Genomic DNA, 23491 nt, shown 5'->3' with positions numbered 1-23491 from the left:
AAGCTCAAGATTTCTAGGTCAAAGGCATTAGCAGGGAGGCGGTAAGTCCTAGAGAGATTGATGGCCGCTGAGACAGTTGACGGTGAGTTCCGCCCTCCCCCCGGGGACTAGGCACTGAGAGCTCGAGACCCCGCCCCAGTCCAACCACTTCTCGGTCAGCAGCAATCGGACTCATCTAGCCAAGGGCCAATTCTGACCCCGCCCCTCCCTTCCGGGTTCTATCCCTCGCTTCCGGTCCCAGGCCCACGCCCCGCCTCCCTCTGGTTTGGAACAATCCGACGGAACCTGCTGGGCTCTGCTCCTCCCTATGCCGCGCCCCTTCTCCGTCTGGTGCATTCAGAATTATCCTCTCGTGTCAGCTCAGGCCCCGCCCCTGCCCCGTCCGTGCCACCCCCTGCCTCCGAGATCAAGCCCTGACCACGCCCCTTCTTCGTTTGGCGAGGTCGGGCTGGCCTGCTGGCCCCGCCCCTCCCAGGCCCCGCCCCGTCTAGACTCTTCCCAAAACTGCCGCCGCCTCCTTCGACTCAGCTGGGCGCCGGGAGCTGCACCCATGGCGGTCACCGCTGAGGGCGCCCGCAGGAAGGAGCGCGTCCTCTGCCTGTTTGACGTGGACGGCACCCTCACGCCCGCTCGCCAGGTAGGGCCCCGAAGTTCAGAAGCTCCCGTCGGGAGTGTCACGCGCACACCCGGAGGCCGAATGTGTGGCCTGCAGCGGCGTGACCCCAGACCCCCCGGGACCGTGTGTGGGATGCGGCAACACCCGGCCCCTGACACCCCCGGGCCTTCTGCTGGGAGTGATGGGAACCCGGTTCCCCACGTCAGAGCCCGCGAGCGTCCGCGCCCACGTTCTGCTCGGGAGCGAGAGGAGTGGGTCGGATTCTGGAGGGAGGAAGCTGCGAGCAGGGGCCTAGTCTCCTCCCCACCTTACCAGGCCTGGCTCCGGGGCGCCCCCGCCTCCCCAGCCGTGGCTCCCACCCCATTTCAGCCCTAGGACGCACCGGTAGCGCGAAGCTGGAGTCTGAACCTAGGGTTCCATACAAGGCTCAGCGCACCCAAGCGTTAGGTCCCCATCGGTGGGGGACAAGGGGGTCTCGGAGCCATCCCACCTGACCTTTGCAAGATTGGGCCTGCGTTTAGTTTCTCAAACCCGTCCCCTACTTTCCCTCCCTTCCGTCCCCATCCCTCTCCTCTCCGAGGGAAGGATGGCGGGCTTCTGTACCATCCAGGCTGTTTTGGGGCTCCTTCCACCTGGAGGTGGGGGCGATGGCTAGTCTGGTCCCATGGGGATGTTGTGGTACAGGGTGAGTGGGAGTGCAGTTTTCCTTCTAAAAACATTTCAGTGGGTTGTTGATGCTCCAACCTCTGCTCCACACACTGTTTTTCTCCCTTTGGATCTCACTCAGGATGAACCCCCAGACCCACCCTCACCAGCTGGGTGCATGGATAAGCAGGCCTCTTTCTTGCCCTCCAGTCTGGGTCCACCAGAACCTACTGAAGGATCTCTAAAGCAGGGAGCCAGCAGGTCTAGGTTGCAGGGCAGAGGCTGATAGGAACCCAGGTCTTGGCCTCCCCTCCCCTATGTGAGGCCCCTGGGGGCACAGGCAGCAATCAGGCCACCTGGCCTTCCAGCAGCTCCCAGGGTCCTCAGGGCTGGGAGGAAGACGACAGTGGAGGGAGGATAGCAGAGTCTAGGAACAGCCCCTACACCTCCCTCTGACCCTTAGCTCCCCTAACCTAATAGCCTAAACAAGAACAGAGTGTCAATGCTGTCCACCCACCTGGATCTGTCCCTAGCACTTTTTAAAAGTTAATTTTTAATTGTACACGTATTTACGAAGACATTCTCTTGTAAAGAATGGAAACATAACAGAGGAGGGTAAAGTCCCCTCTGACTAGTCAGGATCCCAGGCCCAGCCCCATCCCCAAAGCTCTAAGGTTTTTTGTGTGCGTTTGTTTTTAGTAAGTGGCATCATACTGTGTGTGCCTTTCTGCAACTTGCTTTTGACAATTAACAGCATGTCTTGGGGCTCTCTCATGTTGGAAGCACAGCCCTGCTTTATTCTGTGTAACCACAGTATAGAATTTCAGAGCAGGTGTGTGCCATGCTCCAATTGACTAGCTAATTTGCAGTTTTTCACTGTTATAAACCATCCCAATGAACATCCATATACACCTGGGCAATTCTGTGTGACAGGGTATTTGCATTTAAAGTTTTAATAGATTTTGCCAAATTACCCTCCAAAGTGACTGTACCAGTTTACACTCTCACCAGCAACATATGAGAGTGCCTGTTTCCCCTATGTCCACCCTAGATATTGTCAGCTTTGAATATCTGAATGTTTGAAAACGTGGATTATAACTCATTAGTTTACATTTCCTTAGTGGGGAATCTTTTCAAGTGATTAGTCACTAGCTAATTGTTAATTCATTTCCAAGCACTATCTCATTTAATCCTTAACAGTGACGTGGCTGCTACTCCACATGGTGGTTTTTATGATCCCCATTTCATAGATGGGACAACTAAGGCAAAGAAAGGCAAAGCCATTTGCTCAGGTCATCCTGGTATTGAGGGACTTGAGCCAGAGTTTGAACCCAAGTGCATCTAATGTGGAGACGTGGGTTCTGAACCTTGACCTGCCTCAGATCTAGGTGGAACATGGGCTCCCGGGATTCTGAGCACTGAGTAATGTCTAAGTGGAGGTCCCAGACGTGCTGACAGAATGCTGTGCTTCCCTGCCCCGCTGCAGAAAATCGACCCTGAGGTGGCTGCCTTCCTGCAGAAGCTGCGAAGAAGGGTGCAGATCGGTGTGGTGGGCGGCTCTGACTACTCTAAGATTGCCGAGCAGCTGGGAGAGGGGGATGAAGGTAAGAGGAGCAACCGGAGCCCGTTCCACATTCGGGGTGGGGGTGGAGGGAGTGGGGAGTTCGTGAGATCCCCGGAGCAATGTGCCTTCAAAGACCCAGTCCTGCTTCTGTGGGGCAAAGGAAGCAGAGTGAACAGCCAGGTGTTTCCTTCAGTGATTCAGCAAACATTTGGTGAGCACCTACTGTGTGCCCGGCACTGTGCTGGCACTGTGTTTCTCAGCAGAGAAACAGCAGGGAGCAAAGCAGACAGAATCCTGACCTTACATAGTTTATGTTCTCAGTTCTCCCTGCTGAGTCTTGATTTCCTCATCTTTAAAATGGGCCTAATCAGTAATGGCTACCATTTGTTCAAAATGACCTTGTATTAACTTCTTTTCATTTAATCCTCACAACCGTGCTTTAGGGTGGGTATGATTACTCCATTTAACAGAGGAGGATTCTGAAGTCACCCAGGAAGTTGTGTGGACCCAGAGCCCCTTTTCTCAGCTGAGTTCCCGGTTTCAGCTCAGTTGAGGCAAATGCCTCCAGTTCCTCAAACCAGAGACTTCCTTGACTTTTCCCTTTTCCCCTCCTCCTCGTTTATTCCATCAGCAAGTCCAAAATGTCTCCCTGTGTCCACGTCTCCATCTCCATCCCCCACCATAGTCCAGGTGGTCACCTCCCACCTGATCCTGCAGCAGCCTCCTGGCTGTGCTCCAGCCACTTCTTGTGGCAGTCAGAGCCGAAAACTCCCCTTGCAGCCGGCCTTGATAGCACAGTGATGGAAGTTGTAAAACGAAAGGCAAGTCCCCATACAGAGGGGCTGTGAGAGCACAGAGCGGAAATGATGTCCTCTGCCAGGAAGTCCTGGAGGGCTTCCAGAGGAGGGAGCTGGATCTTGGAGAAGAAGTGAAGGGGGAGGGCATCCCAGGCAGAAGGAGCTGCATGAGCGAAGGCCCAGAGCGAAGCACACTGGCTTGTGTGCTTGTTTGGAAAAAACCAAGTTGCAGAAGGCAAGGAGGCTGGAAAAGCAGGTTGTGGATAGAACAAGTGAGCTTTGAATGCCAGACCAAAGTGGGGTGTGGGTTTCATCTCTCTGCTGGGCTCTGGGTACCTGGTCTCACGCTCTTTCTTCCCCCCCTGGCCTCTACGTGGCCCTGAAGTCATTGAGAAGTTTGATTATGTGTTTGCTGAGAATGGGACGGTGCAGTATAAGCATGGACGACTGCTCTCCAAGCAGGTCAGTGCCCCGCTTCCCTGGTGCCTTAGGACCCCTTTCCACAGTGGAACATCCCCTTGGCGGCTTCTGTCCTGGGCGGGGGCGGGGAGCAGCGCTGTGCCCACCACACTCAGAGCCCTGTGTCCCTTGCCCAGACAATCCAGAACCACCTGGGGGAGGAACTCCTGCAGGACTTGATCAACTTCTGCCTCCGCTACATGGCCCTGCTCAGACTGCCCAAGAAGCGGTGAGGTCCCACCCAGCCTGTGTCCTGCCCCTCCTGGGCCTGAGCGAGGAAAGGGGCGGGTCTCTCAGATGGGCCCTGACTTGCCTGTGGGTGGATTCTTGTCCCCCCTGATGTCCAGGTGGGGCTGGATTTGAATTCAGCGCCCTTCTCCTTCTCTCTGGCTCTCTGCCCTCCCACCCGCCCCCTCCCCACCAGTGGAACCTTCATCGAGTTCCGGAACGGCATGCTGAACGTCTCGCCCATTGGCCGGAGCTGCACCCTGGAGGAGCGAATCGAGTTCTCCGAACTGGACAAGGTGCCACCAACTGTGCAACCTTAGGCTATAGGACCTCAGTCACTCTGCCTCTCTGAGCCTTTATTTTCTCATCATTGAAAAGGATTGGGGGGTGGATGGGCGTTCTGATTTAACCAGTACCCTTTTAGATACCTACCATGCGCCATGGTTGTAGGCACTTCTGCGTCTTTCCAGTACTGCTGGCTTCCCTCCCTTGGTGACCAGCACCACCAGCCACCTACTTACTTAGCAACACCTAGGGCATCATTTCCACCTGCCCACCCCCATCAAGTCCAGAAGTAATGTCTAGGATTTCAGCCTCCAGAGTTGGTCTCAGATCCTTTCACCTATGTGTGTGCCTCCACCCCCTGCCATAAAGCCCTGCCAGTCATTCTCCAGCAATGCTATTGAGAAGCTTCTGAAGCACATCTCTCTGCCCCCATCCAGTCCCTGCTTACAGTCCTTCCATGGGTCAGTTTGCCAATGGGACAATGTCCCACCTGCCTCCCGTGGTGTCCTGAGCCCCGAGGGGTCTACCTGGCTCAGGGCTCCCTCTTCAGCCTTCTCCCTGTGCCTCTGTTCTTGGAACACACCAAGGACCCTGTCGCCTTTGGATGTGCTACCCCCGCTAATCCTTGACCTGCATTTTGCTCATCATCCCCACCATGTACCCCCTCCCTTTCAGGGATGGAGCCAGTCCACCAAGCCTTTTGACGCCTGCCCATCTCTGTCCTTCCCACTGACCTGTCCTTCTGCTCTCCCCCTGCTCTCTCTGCTCCGGCCATGTCCTCCTTGCTGATTCTAGAGATAGCAGACAGTTTTCCTACTTCAGGGCTGTGCCTTCTCACCTCCTTCACATCCGCTCAAGTGTCACCTTCTCAGTATCACCTTCCCCGAGCATTACACGAAACATTGCACCCCCTTGTACCTGCTGATCTTCTCTTCCGTTTTATTTCTTCCCAAACAGCCATCACCACCCTCTAATCCACTGTATCACCTATTTTTAAATCTTGGTTATTGTCTGTCTCCCCAGCTGAAGCTGTAAGCTCCTTAAGGGCTGGGGTTTCTGTGGCTGTTCACTGCTGGATCCACCAGGCCCAGCACATGCCTGACAGAAGTGCTTGAGAAATACTTTCTGAATGAATGAAATAGATGATATTATACCCATGTTATGAATGAGGAAACTGAGGCTCAGAGAGAGGAAGTGGCTTGCCCAAGGTCACATAGAGAATTAGTTGCAGCCCAAAGATTTGAACTTGGGCCTCCGCCTGCTGCCCTCTGATGTTTCCCTGAGGCTGGGTGGGACTTGCAATGATGTCCTAGCTCATCCCCATTCCCACCCTGTGCCCCAAGGCTTCGGGTAGGCAATGCCCGCAGGCATGGAGACTTTTCTTATAGAGTGGTTAAGACTGACCACTGGCCGAGAACCTCCTCCCACGCACATATTGAGAGGCGGCCCTTTCTCAGGCCACCTGGGGTTCTAATCCCAGTTCCACCTCCTACTTGCCCAGTTACCTGGAAAAGTGGCTTCACTACTATGTGCTTCTGTTTTCTCATCCGTAAAGTGGGGATAATCACAGTTCCCATCTCATGAGCTGTGATGAGACAGGACACACTGACTCTTCCCACAGCCTCCAGGGTCTTCTCTTGTCTTTTGGGTCTTGTTTTGCGCTCTTCTGATATTGGAGAGGGAGGTGAACCTTCTGATCTCCTGTGTACCCTTCACCAGTGCAGATCTAGTATAAATGCTTTACTCTCCTTCAGCCCTGCGGACTGGGCAGAGCTGACAGGGCTGAGTCCTGCCCTGAGGTGGACACTGTGACTTGGGACTCAGACTGTCCCATCCCTTCAGCCTTCCTCCTCGAGCCTCTGCTCCAAGGCCTCCTTCAGGATGCCCCGCCCGTACCCCACTCCAGGATATGGCACTGAGTTCAGTTACAGGCCTTTGGGATTCAGGCCCTGGCTCTGCCACTGAGGCTGGGTGACAAGGCATAGCCCCTCTCTGAGCCTCAGTTTCCTCATCTGTAAAGTGGGCGGGTGGGGCATGATATCCACCTGGAAGACTCAGTGAGCTCACATGCATTGTGTACCCAGCCCAGGGCCTGGCCCACAGCAGCCCTCTGAACCTCAGTCTGCTCTCTCCCCTTCTGCAGAAGGAGAAGATCCGGGAGAAGTTTGTGGAAGCCCTGAAAACAGAGTTTGCCGGCAAAGGACTGAGGTTCTCCCGAGGTACGTCAACCCCTTGGAGAGCCTGAAAGGTCTGGTACGTGAGCCTACCCCAGGGCCTCACTCCCAAGGCCAGGCTGCACCCCCCAGCATCTTTAGAAGCCCCTCCCAGCTCTCTGGGCACAGCAAGGGCAAGCTGAGCCAAAACAGGCAGGAACTCCAGCCCCCGAGGCTTCCCCACCTAAACCCAGGCAACCTACACCTCCCACCCAGTTGCTCAGGTCAAAAACCAAAGGTCTCCCACCACCACCTCCCGCTACAGTCCGTCCCCTACAGTGGCCAGAGGGATCCTTACGGAAAAACAGACCCTGTCATACCCCTGCTTAGAGCCCTTCAGAGGCTCCTTCTCACTCCTCATGAAACCCAGGCCCCCTCCCTGCACCCCAGGGCCCACACGCCTGTGCCGCTGCCCTTTCCCAGCTTTCTGTGTCACTGGGACACTCCACGCCCTTTCCTGCCTTGGGGATTGTATCATTCCCTGGCAGCTGCCACTCTGGCTCAGGTCTTGGACAGCTTCTTGGACAGCTCTCCCCTGATCACACCGTCTGGGGAGCTTCCCTCCCCCGCGCCCTGCCCCCTTCATTGACTTACATGATCTGAAAGGTGGTCTGGCCACTTACCACCCGTTTCTCCCACCTGGATCATAACTCCTGTGAGGATCCTGAGTCTGTCCATGCCCTGTGCCTGGTGCTCAGTAGGCACTCTAGGAGTTGTTGAATGAATGAATGAATGAACGAAGGGCCTTGCCCAAGGTCCCCTCTGCTAGCTGCCCCTCTGCTAGCCTCATCTGCCACCCTCACTCCCACCCCTACAGGAGGCATGATCAGTTTTGACGTCTTCCCTGAGGGCTGGGACAAGCGCTACTGCCTGGACAGCCTGGACCAGGACTGCTTCGACACCATCCACTTCTTTGGGAATGAGACCAGCCCCGTAAGTGTGGCTCAGGCTCAGCCCAGGTCCCCCCACCCCAAGTCACCTCCAGATCGAGGCCAGAACACGGGGTGACAGAACAGACCTCCTGGGAAACTCCCAGAGAACAGCCAGTGCTCACCAGCCCCATTACACAGATTGGAAGGCTGGGGCCCAGAGCTGGCTGGACACTTGCCCCATGTCACACAGTAAGATCTGATGGAGGAGGTGGGCCTTCTGACGGTTCTGAGGCAGCAGGAGGAGGGGCAGCTGTGTAGGAGCCGGTGTGGGGAGGGGACCCCGTGCCAGAGTGGGTGTTGGGCTCCAAACCTGGGAACCTCCTCCAGGCACCACGTGCGTACATATGCCTTCACTGCCCTTCCTCTGTGTGCAGGGTGGGAACGACTTTGAGATCTACACAGACCCCCGGACTGTTGGCCACAGTGTGGTGTCCCCGCAGGACACGGTGCAGCGATGCCGTGAGATCTTTTTCCCAGAGACAGCCCATGAGGCGTGACCAGGGCCCACACCTGCCCCTTGGGACTTCCAGAGAGCTCTGCCCAGGCCTAAGACAGCCCCTGGCCCTGGTGTTGGGGGGCGCCAGGGCCCCTCCTCTGGCCCAGGACACCTGCCTCATGTTACCTGCCGAAGGCCCACCTCAGTGGGCCCAGGGCCTGTGTGGACAGCCACCCCCAGCTGGTCAGCTCTTGGTGGGCCTGACTCCCGTCCTCCAGCCCGATGGCCCTGGCTGCAGCTGCTGCTCGTACTTCTGGACAGAACAGGTTTCTGTCTATGCGGGAAGCGTGTGCGAGTGTTGGTACGAGATAGAGCCCGCGCTGCTTCCCTGCCCTAGATGGGGCACGGAGCAGTGGGGAAGGTGCATACTTGTGAGAACTTTGTCTCACAGATACTAAACTTCGTGGAACGAGGTGTGGAGTCTGAATGGCTATTTGGCCCCAGTCACAGACGCTGTTACAGCCCTGCCTTTGCAGATGCGAAAACAGGCACAGATGGCAGGGACTTGCCCCAGGTCACACAGGGAATCTGATGCAGTCGAGGAGGGTGGGCCATTGAAGCCCCAAACAAGGGCTGTTTGGGGTGTCCTCCCCCAGCCCCTTCCCCTGGGACCCAGACAGACAGGCAGCTGTGGGCCAAGCTGAGTCACAGTTGAGGGTTTATTGCCAGTGTGAGGAAGGGTGGGGGAGTCCAGGTGGCTGGGGGTCTAAGGAGGTCGGACTGGACACTGTGGGGCGGCCCCAGGGCTGACGTTACCACAGCCTGCTTCCTGGTTGGTGCCTAAAGCGGGGGCCTACTCCTAGTGTGTGTGTGGGGAGGGTGTCTTGGGGGTTCCCAAGAGTTAACCTTCCGCCAAGGAAGCCAGGGAGCCTTGTTCCTCAGGGGAAAGTCCTCAGGCCTTGCTAGAGTAGCCCCAGCTCAACGTGGGGGTCAGGCTGGGCCATTCTGAGTTTTAGGGGGCTGGCCAGCGCATCTTAGCAGCTCTGGTCTTCCAGCCTCTGTGCTGGGGACAGGGGTGAGATACACATACCTCAGCTGGTGTCTCCCCTGGGGGCCTTGGGGCACCTACAGGACCGGGGATCCTCCTAGACAGTCACTGACCCCCGCATCCTTGGCATCTGTTTTACTCAGACTGGGTTTCATAAGGATCACTCCCTGGCAGGTGCTCCCTTGAACCCCATTTCTTCCCCCATCAGGTGATGTGTTCTCTGGAGGGGAGTGTGATGGGAAGGTGGGGGGGGATGGAGGTAGAGCCCCTCCTTCCTGACCTCCCAGGCCAGGCCAACCCCCCGCCCAGGAGTGAATGCACACAAACACATCCTGGCCCAAAAGGAAGAGGGATACCACACATCTTAAGGGGTGGACAAGACAGGGACCACACCTCAGCCACTGGCCTGTTGGTGGCCAGTGGGAGCCACTATCCCATGGCTTTGGGAAGAGGGTCAAGCAAGGGGGGTGGCAGGGCTGGTGGTCTCCCAGGCTGAGAGCTCTTCTTGTGGCTGGCGCGCCTGAGGGCATGTGTGTTCGTCCATCGCTGGGTCCTCAGCGGCCATGATGGCTGGGCACGGGCAGAGCATCAGTGGGGTTTGTGAGTCAGGGCAAAGGGGGGGCTCCGTCCAAGCTGGGGGAGCCGTGCTCCCACCCCTCTGTAGACCTTTGCCTCCCCAGGGGGGAGTGGAGGCAGCAAGGCTCAGCGAGGCCCAGGGAAGTGGACACAGCCTCAGTTTGGGGTTCCCAAAGCCACTGCCAGGCTGAGGAGGAGGCGCTGGCCAGCAAAACAGAAGCCCCCCAAACTGCCTTCTGCCCCCAGGCCCCTCTTTCCTGTCTCAAGTGTGCCGAGAGAGAGCAGGAAGGAGGGAAGATTGGGCCTTGGCCATGGGGGGTGTGAGGGGGTGGCCCTTCTGCCCCCAGGTTTCACCCTCTTCCCCGGCAAGAGACCGGGAGGCTCCCCCAAAGCACTCAGTGGCCTGGCTTCTGAGAGGAGGGATCGAGGTCACCGTGGGAGACCCCAGCCCAGGGGGAAGGGGGTGTGTGTGTGAGTAGCACAAGCAGAGTCTGGCCCCCGGGGCCAGGCCTGGAGCAGAGGCAAGGGGAGCAAGCTTGTACGGGGGCGGGGCAGGGCCCACTGCTGCCCCGACTCCCAGCCCAGGCCTGACGCAGGCCCTCAGAGGCTCAGTGGACACGCAGATGGGTGTTAGGAGGGCAAGAGGGTCCTGTGCGTGTGTGGCAGGAGGGGAGGAAGGAGAGAGAGTGGAAAGCAGGGAAGGCAGGTCTGGCGGCCTCTCCCTCGGTCCAACTCACACAACAGTCACGGGGTGGATGGAGGCACACACTCACGTCCACAAGCACAGACAGACGTGCACACCGAGGCCGCCCGGGGGACTGGCTCAGCCAGTGCCGTGGGGCGTGGAGCTGGCTGCTGCCCATCTACCCTGTGTGGCTCCCCCAACGCCTGGCGGCTGGCACAGGGGCCAGCAGCCTAGGAGCCCACGACCTGGCCGGACCACGTCTCGTGGGGGGTGTGTGGAGCCAGCTGGGTGAGCACCACCTCCACGGCTTGGAACTTCTGGTTCTTGGGCGGGATAGGGCACATCTTGTAGGTCACCTCGTCGCCTTCCACTGGCACGTACTCCCCCTCGATGCTGGTGGGGGGGAGGGGGTGTCAGCCCAGGAGCAGGCCCCCTCCCTGGATGCCCCCTGTGGTCTGGCCTGAGGGCAGCCTAGCCCTGGGCCTAGTTAGGCCAGGGAGCCTGAGCCAGCCTCCCTTCTCAGAGCCTCAGTTCTCTAATCTGTAAAATGGGAATCATAAACAGCCCCTCGCTATGCTACAAAGTGAGATGCAAAAGGGCTCAGGGAGGTTCCCAAGGCTTAGGGCTCAGTGACTCCACAGGTCACGCCTGGCATTAGGGCTGGGGGCCAGGCCTAGACCACCTCCCACCTCCTAGCTTCCTTCCAGGCTGAAGGACCCAGCCCTCTCGGCCCCGGTGATGCGGGAACAGGATCCCAGGACTCAGGCAGTGGTTCCCAGGGCTTCTGGGGTCTGAGTGCCCCCTCTCCATCTGGCCCCAGCCCTCCTCCACCCATGCCCCTGGAGGCCCTATGAGAGGAGAAAGGTGCCAGGAACACAGACTTCAGCCAGTGAGGGGAGAGGCCTAGGGAGCATTCTGGAGGCACTGCTAGGGTACTGCAGCAGGGGCCCAGCCAACAACGGGGAAGGGGGAGGGACTCACTCAGACACATGCACGAAGATGTCCTCTGACCCGTTCTCCGGGGTGATGAAGCCGTGGCCCTGTGAGCGTGAGAACTGCTTACAGACACCCTTGAACACGGGGCCAGCCGAGGCACGGGCTGTCCTGAAGATAGGGTAGGGGTATTGGAACTGTGGGCTGGGGACCCCCTCCCTGGACCCCCACAGCTCTCCAGGGGCCCATCTGCGGGGCCTGCCTCAGTGCTGTGGAGAACCCTCCCCAGGCCAGAAACCACCCATAGAGACTAGTTCAGTCCTCTCATCATCCCATTGGACAATAAGGAGACTGAGGCCCAGAGAGGGAAACTGGCTCTCCCAGGGTGCACAGCAAGTGGGTCTCTTGACTCCCAGCCAGTGCCCCTCTCTCTGTACAAGACCCTCCCCTCCTGAGCTTACATGAATTCCTGTTGTAAGATTTCGAAGTGAAGAATGTACAGCCTAGGCTTGAATAACTCCCAGAACGAGGAGCTCACTATCTCCTGAAGCAGCAGTATCCATCCTGTTCACTTATTTGTCATTCATCCATTCATTCATCATTAAGCATCTGCTCTGTGCCTGGTCTTGGGTTGGACATGGGACAATCAGCGCTTGCCATCAAAAACCCCTCCTTTGGGGCTTCCCTGGTGGCGCAGTGGTTGAGAGTCCGCCTGCCGATGCAGGGGATGCGGGTTCATGCCCCGGTCCTGGAGGATCCCACATGCCGTGGAGCGGCTGGGCCCGTGAGCCATGGCCACTGAGCCTGCGCGTCTGGAGCCTGTGCTCCGCAGCGGGAGAGGCCACAACAGTGAGAGGCCCACGTACCGCAAAAAAAAACAAACCCCTCCTTTGACCAAACCAAGTCAGCCTCCCTGTGGCTCCCACAAAACCCTTCCCCAATTTGACTCCACCCCGTGACCTACCCCAAAAACCCAGGGCTGGTCTCTGTCCAGCCTGCCTGCCTCTCTCCAAAGGTCCACCCCATGCCTCTGCTTTTGCCCAGGCTGTTTCATCCACCGGGAGCACCCAGCTTCCTTCTTCACCTGATACATCTTCCAAGCCCAGCTAGGACATCTTCCCTGATGCCCAACATTTGGTCCTCATGCCCAACCCGGCCAGGTGTAGTGAATGGTGGACAAATTCCCTCTGGATTGTAAGCACCTTGCAGGCTGAGACTTTGCCTTATTCATCACTGGATCCCCTGGCCGGGAGCTCAATACAACTTTGTGGAATGAATGAATGCTAGCAGTTACTGGAAGGTCCTTACACAGCTCCCCTGTCCTCGGGTGAGGACAAGAGGGGATGGAGGAGGATGGGAGCTGGGCAGCCCCGACTGGAGCCCTGTCCTGGGGAAGGACCACCAGAGCCTGGGTGAGGGGCAGGTACTCACGCTGAATACGTCCTGGTCCGTTTGGTGGGCAGGGGACTGGGCAGGTCCCGAGATGAGACACAGCCTCGCTCCCAGACCCTGCTGCCCTCCCGGTGGAATGGGAAGGTGGGCCAGACAGGGGACTTGGGGGAGTGGAGTGGGGGCACGACCGGGGCTGGCGTGGGCTCCGAAGTCATGGCGGAGCCAGTGGGAGAGCCTGGTGGGCTCCCAGGCACAGGGGCCGGTGAAGGGCTTGGGCGTCCTTGCGGGCAGGGCCCGGCCTGGCCCTGCTCGGCGGCCTCACCAGCCACAGGCTCCGTCTGGAAGGGGGAGAGAGAGGTATAGGTGAGTGTGGTCCAGGGTGGGCAGCTTCTGGACACAAGTCTGGAGGGCTGGGCCTGCCTGCTACTCCTGACAGAGTGAGTTCAGGCCACTCACAGCCCCTGCCTGACTCAGTGTCCTCCCCAGAAAGACAAAATGGTCATACAACCTTGCTGTGGGCTGAATTGTGTTCCCCTAAAATTCACATGTTGAAATCCTAACCCCTCCAATGTGATAGTATTTGGAGATGGGGCATTTGGGAGGTAACTAGGTTTAGATGAGGTCAGGAGGGTGGGGCCCCCATGATGGGATTAGTGTCCTTACAAGGACAGACACCCCCCCCCCCACCCAGAGCTTGCCTCCTTTCTCCCTGCCTTGTGAGGACACAGCCAGAAGGGGGCGGTCTACAAGTTAGGACAAGAGCTCTCCCCAGACAGAGCCAGACCATGCTGGCACACTGATCTCAGACTTCTAGTCTCCAGAGCTGTAAGAAGTAAATGTCTTGTTTAAGCCCCCAGTCTGGGGTATTTTGTTAATGGTGATCCAAGCTGACTGAGACTAACCAAAAGTCCTTCCAGCTTGAAGTTCAATTCTTTAACTTGGGGCCCTAAGAGGTGGGATGGGTCAAGTAGCCAATGATCCGGGACACAGTGTGGCACAAATGCTAGCAGTTTCAAATCCACAGACCTGGTTCTGAATCTCAGCTTTGTCACCTGTAACTTGGTGGCCTCAAGCAAGCCACTCAATAGTTCCAACACGGCAGGTGGGAATGTGGGCAAATGTGGACCCAAAAGGTCTGGGTTTGAATCCTGGCTCCTCTACCTACCAGCTGTGCAGCCTCGGTCAACACTCATAACCTTTGACTTGGTTTCCTGCTCTGTAAACTGGGGATAATGTTGGTTCTTACTTCACAGAGAGGTTGCTGTGAGGATTAAATGACTTTCTACACGCTTGGAACAGGACCAGGGCATGGTGAGCTCTTAGGAATGTTGGAGATTTTTCCTTAGCCCCAGGTTCCCCCTCTCTAAAATGAGGTTGAGAATGCTTACCATGCAAGGCTGCTGAGGTTTTTGTGTTTTGGTCACACCACACAGCTTGTGGGATCTTAGTTCCCAGACCAGGGATTACACCCAGGTCCACAGCAGTGAAAACCCGTGTTCTAATCACTGGACCACCAGGGGAATTACCCTGGTTGCTGAGGATTCCATGATTTAGTGTGTGTGACGGCATCTGGCATCTTGTAGGTACCCAATAAATTGCCATTATCAGTGCTAATCAATAGAAATTCCCCTGTCAACAGCTCAGTGCCTGGATGACCTTAAAAAATTCATCCTATATTTTCCTCTGCAGAAGAAGAGAATGTAGTTCCCCCACCCATGCACTCACACACACTCCCTCCCCAGGGGTTGGAAAGTCTTGGGCTCCAAGAGACGCTAGCTGTTGATTGAGCCTGGGGCGGGCAGCCTGCCACAGTGGGGCCAGACAGGACGCCTGGACCAGGAGAGCTCCAGCTCCACTGCGTGTTAGCCGTGGACTTGGGTAGCACTTCCACTGGCCTCAGCTTCCTCATCTGTATAATGGAGCTGATAAGCCCTGCCTCACAGGCTATGGTGAGGCGTGGCTAAGGCGGGGGGATACAAAGAAGTGCCCATTGTCCATGGTCATATAAGAGTGAGGGTGACGAGTTCTCCACCTCCTCACCCCCATTCCTTCACTCCTCCCCCCACTTCACCCAAAGGCCTTGGGGCCAGAGGTGAATCCCTGAGCTAAGTCTCTTTCTGGCCTCCATCTCCACCCTGCCCCGCCCCCCAGGGAAGAGTTTAGGACTCCTTAGGACTCCAGAGCCCGGCATGGACTAGAAGAGCCAAGGAGTCACCCCATTCAACCCCCGTCATTGGAGCAGGTCTCCTGGCCACTGTTCAAGATCACATGGCAAGTGGGACTTTTCTAGGTCAAGGTGATGAGCTGGCTCTGCCATCCCTGGGGGCGGAGATGCAGCCTCCCTCCTCCCCAGCAAGCCCCCAACACATCCCTTCCAGCCAAAAGAACTGCCAGGGGTGGGGTGAGAATTGCCCCTCACAGCCCCTCATGCTGACATGAAGTTTTTCTCTCTGAGCCCACTTGAGATGGCAGGGATGGGCCAGGTTTAGCATTTTTATCCCTATTTTATTTATTTATTTATATATTTATTGGCTGTGCCGCCCCGCGGCTTGTGGGATCTTAGTTCCCCAACCAGGGATCGAACCCGGGCCCTCGGCAGTGAAAGCGTGGAGTCCTAACCACTGGACTGCCAGGGAATTCCCATGTCCCCATTTTAGAGAGAAGAAAACTGAAGCAGTCACAGAAAAACTTGTACATGAATGTCCATGGCAGCATTATTCATAAAGCCCCAGAGTGGGAACCACCCAAGGGTCCAACAACAGATAAATGGATAAACAAAATGTGGTTAACCATAAAGTAGAGTATTATTCAGCCATAAGAAGAAATGAAGTAGTGATACAGCTGAACCTTGAAACCGTGAACCTTGAAATCATGATGCTAAGTGGAAGAAGCCAGTCACAAAAGACCATGTATTACATGATTCCATGCATGTGAAACGTCCAGAATAGGCAGACCCATAGAGACAGGAAGTAGATTAGTGGTTCCAGGTTTTGGGGAGGGGGAAGGAGAATGAGTAGTGACTGCTAATGGGTACAGGGTTTCTTTTGGGGGTGATGAAAATGTCCTAAAATTGACTACAGTGATGTTGCACAACTCTGTAAATATATTAAAAGCCGTTGACTTGTCCATCTTAAGCGGATGAATTATATGGTGTGGGAATGATATCTAATAAAGCTGTTACCAAAAAGGAAGACAGGCAACAAAGCTACCCAAGGTGACACAGCCAGGAAAGCAGGAGATGATGGGCCCTGCATCACAGCCCTGGGTGCCTGCTTCCCTAACTGGGTGAGGGTGGCCGGTGGCAGGGAGAGAAGCTCAGCCTCCCTTTCTCCAGGAAGCAGGGTGGCGCGGCCTGCCCACTGCACAGTTTTCCCAGGCCTGGTATTGTGCTTGGCGGTGACAGCCTGTGCTGGGAGGCCATGGCGGGTGGAGGGGAGGGAAGGAGGTGGGAGAGGGGCAGAGGCAGCCCACAGTGGTTACCAGGGAGATGCAGCTGAGCTGGGCCCTGCTCTGACCAGCCAGGCCTTCGGACCCAAGACTGAGTGAGCGTGGCTCCCAGGTCTCATGCAAAGCAGGCAGTGAGGAAGGGGAAAGAGGCACTGATTTTCCAGGGTTAGGGTTGAGGGCAGCCCCCCTCCTTCCCTTCCCCCAAATGGGCCAGGCAGCAGAGGGGGAGGAGAAGGGGATGGAATAACAGCAGCAATAGACATTCATCCCCTCTAGCTCCCAGTCCACAACCCCACCTACCCAGAGGGGCTCCCAGGGAGAAGGCGGGGAGTTGACCTTCGGGCAGGAGTTGGGGCTGGAGGGGCAGACGAAGTAGCCCCCACAAGTGCCAAGAGCACTGCTCTGCAATCTCCCCTCTCTCCTTCCTCTTCTGGAAAATGGGGATTACAAGAATCCCTCCTCCAAGAGCTTCAGTGAGGATGACATGGGATGGAATGGGGGAAGCACTGGGTAGGTGCTGGGTGAGGGGTTGCTCCTTCTGGACCAGGTGGCTAAGTTGGGCATGGAGGGGAGAGGGAGTGGGCAGAAGGAGAGACCCGCCAGCCAAAGCCGCCCCTTATGCTCGTCTTCCCTGTTTCCCCAAGGACTCACCCACACACTAGGTCCCTGTGCTGCCCCTCATAGCTTCTCCTTTCATTTAGTTCCTGCAATAGTCCTTTAAGGCTGGTGCTATTATGACCCCATTTTGCAGATGAGGAAACTGAGGCTCAGAGAGGCTGTCACTCAAGGCCACACAGCAATTAATGTCTGAGCCAGGACTTGAACCAGGGGAATCTGACTCTGGAGCCTTGAAGTGGGAAGTCAGGAGTCCTGGGTTCAGCCCCTGCATTGCTACTGACTTGCTGTGTGACCTTGGACAGAGTCTTTCCCTCTCTGGTCCCTGCCAGAGCCCTGGACTTGAAGGAACTGCACAGTGCAGGGCGGCCTGGGAGACCAGGGAGAATGGAACAAGGGGGTGCAGAGCAAGCCTCCAGTTCAGACCCTTTCTCCAGAGTATTGCCACAGAAGGGGGCAAGTGAAGACAGGGCTTTTATTGTCTGCATGCTATACACAGTCTTTACAAAAAGTCTTTACAGCACTTCCCTGGTGGTGCAGTGGTTAAGAATCAGCCTGCCAACGCAGGGGACATGGGTTCGAGCCCTGGTCTGGGAAGATCCCACATGCCGCGGAGCAGCTAAGCCTGTGGACTACAACTACTGAGCCTGCGCTCTAGAGCCCGCGAGCCACAACTACTGAGACTGCGTGCTGCAACTACTAAAGCCCATGCGCCTAGAGCCTGTGCTCTGCAACAAGAGAAGCCACCGCAATGAGAAGCCTGCGCACAGCAATGAAGACCCAACAGATCAAAAAATAAATAAATAAAATAATTTTTTTTAAAAAGTCTGTACAGAAATTATTTTCCATTTTTAAATTTCCCAGTTGCCCTCAAAGGTTGAAATTACAATTGTTTCCATTTTACAAATGAGGAAGCTGAAGCTCAGAGAGGTTAAGTGACTTGCCCAAAGTCACACAGCAGGTAAGTGACAGAGGCCAGATTTGTCTGAAAGCAAATGGTGCTTTTCTTGCGAGGATAAATTCTGTTCCTGGTTCAGCCAAGACAAGGCTGAACTTTTCCCAAAAGAACTTTCCCTGAGAAAGGGGAAATAAACTCTGAGAGCAGAGAAATAGATGTGTCTGTAGAACATGTGTTTCAACTCAAACAGAGCTAAACCCTAGCTCCTGAGGAATTCGCTGTGCCCATCTGGGGGCATCTGTGGCCTGGAATAATGCCCTTCAGAACTAGCAGTTGGAGGGCAAGAGGACAGCTCAGGACCCAGAGGGCCCAGGACTGAATCCTGGCTCTACAGTGTCCTAGCTGAGTGACCCTCCCTCTTTGAGCCTCAGTTTCCCCATCTGTCCAATAGGGCAAATCGTACCACCCTGTCCAGGTTATGAGAGGATCTGGGAGCTGTGTCAATGGTCCCCCTGTGAGTGTTCTGGTTCTGACCCTGCCAGCCAAGGTCCTCTTCATTTCCCTGCAAGAAGATCAAACCCCAGCAATTCCACAAACAAAAGGGCCAGGGGAGCTGAAAACAAAACATCAGGGCTGTTCGGAGATAACCCCAGGCAAGGTCGTGATACAGCTTCACGGGGCTGTGAATGGTGACTCAGCCCTGACAGCAGGTGGCCATCAACCTGGTGTTGGGGCTCCTCCAATTATCAGCTCCCCCAAAAAGAACTGGGCAGGAGATGGCCCTCAGAGTCCTCTGTTGACCAAGCGAATCCCTCTCCTTCTGGGCCAATCAGGGAAAGCAAGCTGGCTCAACCACCCAGGGCTGTGTGACCTGGGGCAAGCACCTGCCCTTCTCTGGGCCTCAATTTTCTCCTCAGCTACATGAATCATCATTGGTCCAGATGACTCATGAGGGTCACTCCAACTCTCCTCTGAGGTTGCCAGAAACACATACGTCACTGAATATGATTGCCAGGCTCTGGGACAACAAATAGGAGAGGAGACAGCCCTGCCCGTAGAGGGCCCCAGTCCACTGGGGGTAGCAGATAGACAAGTAGAACACAGGGTGGTTAGTCCTGATACGACAAGATCACAGCCACCGGGACTTCCCTGGTGGCGCAGTGGTTAAGAATCTGCCTGCCAATGCAGGGGACACGGATTTGATCCCTGGTCCGGGAAGATCCCACATGCCGCGGAGCAACTGAGCCCGTGCTCCTCAACTACTGAGCCTATGCTCCGGAGCCCACGAGCCACAGCTCCTGAGCCCACGAGCCACAGCTACTGAGCCCGCGTGCCGCAACTACTGAAGCCCATGCTCCTAGAGCCCGTGCTCCGCAACAAAGAGTAGACCCTGCTCGCCGCAACTAGAGAAAGCCCGCGTGCAGCAACGAAGACCCAACGCAGCCAAAAATAAATAAATAATAAATTAATAAATTTATTTTTAAAAAAAGAAAACAAAACAAAATTCAAGTAGTGAGTTTAAGAAAGAAAAAGATCACAGCCACCATCGATTGACTATTAACCGTGTGCCGAGTGGTATGTCAAACCCCTTGCCCTGTTTCCTCATTTACTCCTCACAACACACCTACATGATAATTACTGTTATTAACCCTGTTCCTCAGAGGAGGAAACCGAGGCCCAGAGACGTGAAGAGTCCTGCTGGGGTCACACAGCCGGTGGGGCAGCACTTCCGCACCCTGGAGATGTTTTGGGGGGCGGTGCAGAAAGGCCTCGGGTGGGAGGCGGGGAGGGAGGCTGGCAGGTCCCTGAAAGCTCCTGCCTCCCCTGGAGAGGGAAGAGCAGGGCCTGGGGTTCTATTTCTGGCTTTGTGCTGACTCAGACCATGACCTTGGGTGAGTCACTTGTCAACGACAGCAAGCTTAAAAGCAACTCCCTCAATAAAAACATCCCAGCCCAAGCCCCCATTGTGGAGGAACAGAGAGGGGGAGGAATGGGTATGGTGGCTTAGAAAGGGGAAGGGCAGGGAACACAGGGTGATGGTGGAAGGGCTTTCTGAACTTTGAGGTCTTGTCTGTGATGGGCCAGAGGAGGGTGAGGAAACAGCCTCAGAACCACCAGAGAGAAGCTGGCACTTCCCCAGCCCGTCCCCCTCTCCCAGCCTCCCAGACACTCCTTAAAATACATCAGTGCCAAAGCTGCTCTAGCAGCTGGAGGTGACCTAATTAAACCTGGTTCTTTCCCTCTCCCACAGCGTGTTTGTGTGTGTGTGTGTGTGTGTGTATTGCGGGGGCGGGGGTGGCGCTGCCCCGGCCAATACTTGAGCTTAATTGAGACCCTTTAACTCTCCTCCTTGTCATGTCCCCAAGCTGCCCTGGGGGGCTGCTATGATTAAGCCCTTTGGGCTTCCTTGGCATTAGTGGGGGTAGGGATGCCAGGATGGGCACCACGAGATCCATGCTCACATCCCAGCTCCGCTGGGCTGTGTGACCCTGGGCAAGTTGCTTTCCCATCCTGAGTCCCCCTAGAAAGACGTATGGACTGGTCAAAGTCACATTTAGACTGGCCGAGCTTGCATTCAAATCAACATAACCCCAAAGCCCATGAGCTTTCCAGCGTGCCATGCCACTCATCCTGGTGACCATCGTTTCACTGGCTTTGGGGCAGGGGAAGAGCTCCCTGCTCCCATTGCTTTTTGCCTCCCATCTTAATGCTCTGCATGGACAAAGGTCTGAATTGCCCCAAGCCCTCTTCCCACCAGGCCCTGGGTCCTGGTTTTGCTGGTTGTTACCAGTGGATGTGACCAGCTTAGCTAAGCCCTGAGCTCCCTCTGCTGGCGCCACTCTCAGGGACTTGCCTCTAGACCAGGCTGCAGGTGTCCCCTCCCCACCAGCCAGCTGTGTGGGACCCCCCATTCCCCCCTAGGGAGGCCCCCTCCATGGCCAGTGGACTTCTGTGAACATTGCCCATCCATCTCTCTCCAGGCCTGGGAGAAACCTCTGTGGCCAAGATTGTCCCCTGACCTCTCCCAGTCCCCTGTGAGCTGGTTCCTGCTTACACCTGTCTTTGTTTTTTTTTTTGGAGGGGTGTCAGATCCAGAGGAGTGGGGCAGATACGGGGAAATAGATGTTTTTGGAAAAGACTTAAAAGAAATGGTGGGGGGAAGTGGGGTAGGAGGCTGGGAGGAGGAAATATCCAGAATTTGGAGGACCCAGAGGCCTCTGGGATGGAGTCAGTTTTGGGGAACTGGCTCCCCATCCCCCAGGGGGCTGGAGACAGCCCCTTCCCAGGGAGAGGTCTCCACTGGAGCACATCCAGGCGGGCATGATGCCAGGCTCTCAGAGAGGTTGCCCACCCTCCATCCGGGCGCACTTCCTCTTCCCCTCCCCCAGCCCCAGCGGATGCAGCAGTTCACACTCTGTATTTATTATTGTTCTCGCTCCGCGTCTCCCTCCCCTCTGCCTGGGAAGAGTCTGCGGGCTGGCAGATTGGCAGGAACCTGCTGTCCCCCTTCTGGGTGCCAGCATCACCCCTTATCTCCGCCTGGACTCCTTGTGCCAGGGTCAAGCCACTGAGGGACTTGGCACTAACCAAGCCTGCCCAAGTCCCTGAAACCCACGGCAGGGGACCCAGCAGCCCCTGGCTTATCACCCCTGCCTTCCAGGGGCTGCGTCCTGGCAAGGGTGGAGGTTAGAGCCAGACCAGTGGGCAAGGGAGAGGAGTGGCCTTAGGAGAGGCAAGAGCTCCTGGTGGGGTTGGCTCTGAGGCAAAGGGGAAAATACTAACATGGAGCCACCTCTCCATCCAATTAACACCATTATCCCCCATCACATGGGGGAAGAAATAGAGTCAGGATGAGACAGCTGCTCCAGGTCCAGCTGTCTGCCTGCCCCAGACGGTCCCTCCTGACCCCCAGCCCCGGATTCCAAGGGGAAAGACTTATTTTTCTCCCTGCTGCACTCTCTTTTCAGTGTCTGGTAGGAGCACAGTGATTTCTCCAGTCATTTCTCTCCCCCTGGTTCCCAGACAGGAGGCTGTGGCTTGGCAGGTGTCTGCTGCTCTCTGCTTCTTGAGCCAGACACAAGTCCCAGACACACACACACACACACACACACACACGCACACACACACACCCTCTCACAGGGAGCCACACAGCCTCAGCTTCCCCTGGGGGCCCAGGAGAGGGAGCGCAGGCGGCGAGATGGCCGGGTGGGCTCATGTGCTCAGCCGCCTGCCCCTCTTCTGTAAACTGAACGGGGCTGAACCAGCCCCAGGGGAGGTGCCCACCTTCCCAGCGCCCCCAAGTCACGCCTCCCTCCTTCGCCCCTGCCAGAGCCAGTTTCCAGTGTGCCCGCACGGTCTGGCCCCTTACCTCTCCCTGGCAGCTGAGGTCCTGGCACTGCCTCCTGCAGCCGGCTTGGCCTCTCTCGCGCGGTTGGAGCTGATGAGCCGGGGATGGTCTGAAAGATGTGCTGTGTGTATGACTCCGTGTGTGTGTGTGTGTGTGTGCGTGTGTGTGTGTGAGAGAGAGAGAGCATGCAGCACCTCAGGCCCCTCACTCACTCACACACGCCTTCCTCCTGACGTCAGGAAGAGCAGGAGGGAGGGGCTGGGATGGGAATTTGTACTCCCTGCTTAAAGGGACACAGGGCCCCTTCTCCTCTGGCCCCGGCACCACCTCCTGAGTCAGACGCAGGCAGTGCAAGAGAGTTAGCTGCGTCTCTCAGGGCCCTAAAGCTTCTTTTTCTGGAAAGTGGCTTTTATTGCCAGGCCAGGGTATAATTTGCCCTGCCAGGTGGGAGCCCTTGCTGAGGAATGCAGAGGAGGAAGAGCTGGGGACAGCCTGCATTCCTGGCAGTGAGGGAGACAGTGGGGTGGTGAGTGTGTGTGTGTGTGTGTGTGTGTGTGTGTGTGTGTGTGTGGTGGGCCGCGGGGTGGGGGGTGAGTCTGGGAGAATGGAGGCCACGGCAGGGTCCCAGGGACTCTCAGACCTCCCTCTCCCCTCTGCACCCTCTCGTGTCTCCTGCCCTCCACTGGTCTGTCCCTCACTTGGCTCTGAGATCCTCGTGAAACCCACGTGGGTCGGTCGCAGGAACCCATCTCTTCCTCCGTCTGGCCCACAGCAGGCCCTTGAGCTATTTCTAGTGAATTGAACTGAAGAGGAGTGAACGTTTGCTTCACACACACACACACACACACAAGCACCACAGCCTGGGAAGCTCTCCAGATGCCCTGGATGTGAGTCTCAGCCCCAGTGCTTCCAAGCTGGGTGACCTTGGGCAAGTCTCTTATGACTCTGGTCCTCCACACACTCTGTAAAGTAAGGAAGGAGGCCCTTTCTGAGGGGGCTGTCGGAGGCTCCAGTGCAGCCTGTGTAGAAGCCCCGGCCTGGCTGCAGGAGGCCCCTACACACTGGTTCCTCTTCCCTCTTCCCGTCCCTTCTCCTCAAACTCGGCTTGGAAAGAAAGTCTGTCCCTCACATATCTTTAGTACTGCTGACGCAGCATGGCATTTTCAAAAGAAGCCTTATTAAAAAAAACAAGGAGTGGGGAGTTTTAAAGGAGACAATTAAGAAAGATATAAATACCTAATAAAAATAGCTAGTAAGAGGCATTGAGGGCACCCCACCTGTCAGGCAACCTGCTTTGCCCTCATTTAAAGCTCAGGATAGGGCTTCCCTGGTGGCGCAGTGGTTGAGAGTCCGCCTGCCGATGCAGGGGACACG

At 56.4% G+C, this 23491-nt stretch overlaps 2 protein-coding genes across 2 annotated transcripts; one reads left to right on the top strand and one right to left on the bottom strand.

Annotated features, from left to right (window-relative positions):
• Positions 1 to 484: 484 nt before the first annotated feature.
• PMM1 (phosphomannomutase 1) lies at positions 485 to 8647 on the top strand. The gene is made up of 8 exons (XM_082636597.1): positions 485 to 637; positions 2748 to 2865; positions 4008 to 4084; positions 4219 to 4310; positions 4506 to 4605; positions 6738 to 6813; positions 7625 to 7740; positions 8114 to 8647. The coding sequence occupies exons 1-8, from the start codon at positions 551 to 553 to the stop codon at positions 8234 to 8236; spliced, it is 789 nt and encodes a 262-aa protein (XP_082492723.1). The 5' UTR covers positions 485 to 550; the 3' UTR covers positions 8237 to 8647.
• Positions 8648 to 8743: 96 nt separating this feature from the next.
• On the bottom strand, positions 8744 to 22282 carry CSDC2 (cold shock domain containing C2). Its single transcript, XM_082636603.1, has 4 exons — positions 22139 to 22282; positions 12849 to 13147; positions 11466 to 11588; positions 8744 to 10877 (listed from the first exon to the last, which is right to left on the bottom strand). Exons 2-4 carry the CDS (start codon positions 13022 to 13024, stop codon positions 10715 to 10717), a joined length of 462 nt encoding a protein of 153 aa, XP_082492729.1. The 5' UTR covers positions 13025 to 13147; positions 22139 to 22282; the 3' UTR covers positions 8744 to 10714.
• Positions 22283 to 23491: the final 1209 nt, after the last annotated feature.

This window comes from Mesoplodon mirus (assembly GCF_964341445.2).
Source record: "Mesoplodon mirus genome assembly, chromosome: 11".
NCBI lineage: Eukaryota > Metazoa > Chordata > Mammalia > Artiodactyla > Ziphiidae > Mesoplodon > Mesoplodon mirus.
This window is presented reverse-complemented; position numbering and strand designations above follow the sequence as displayed.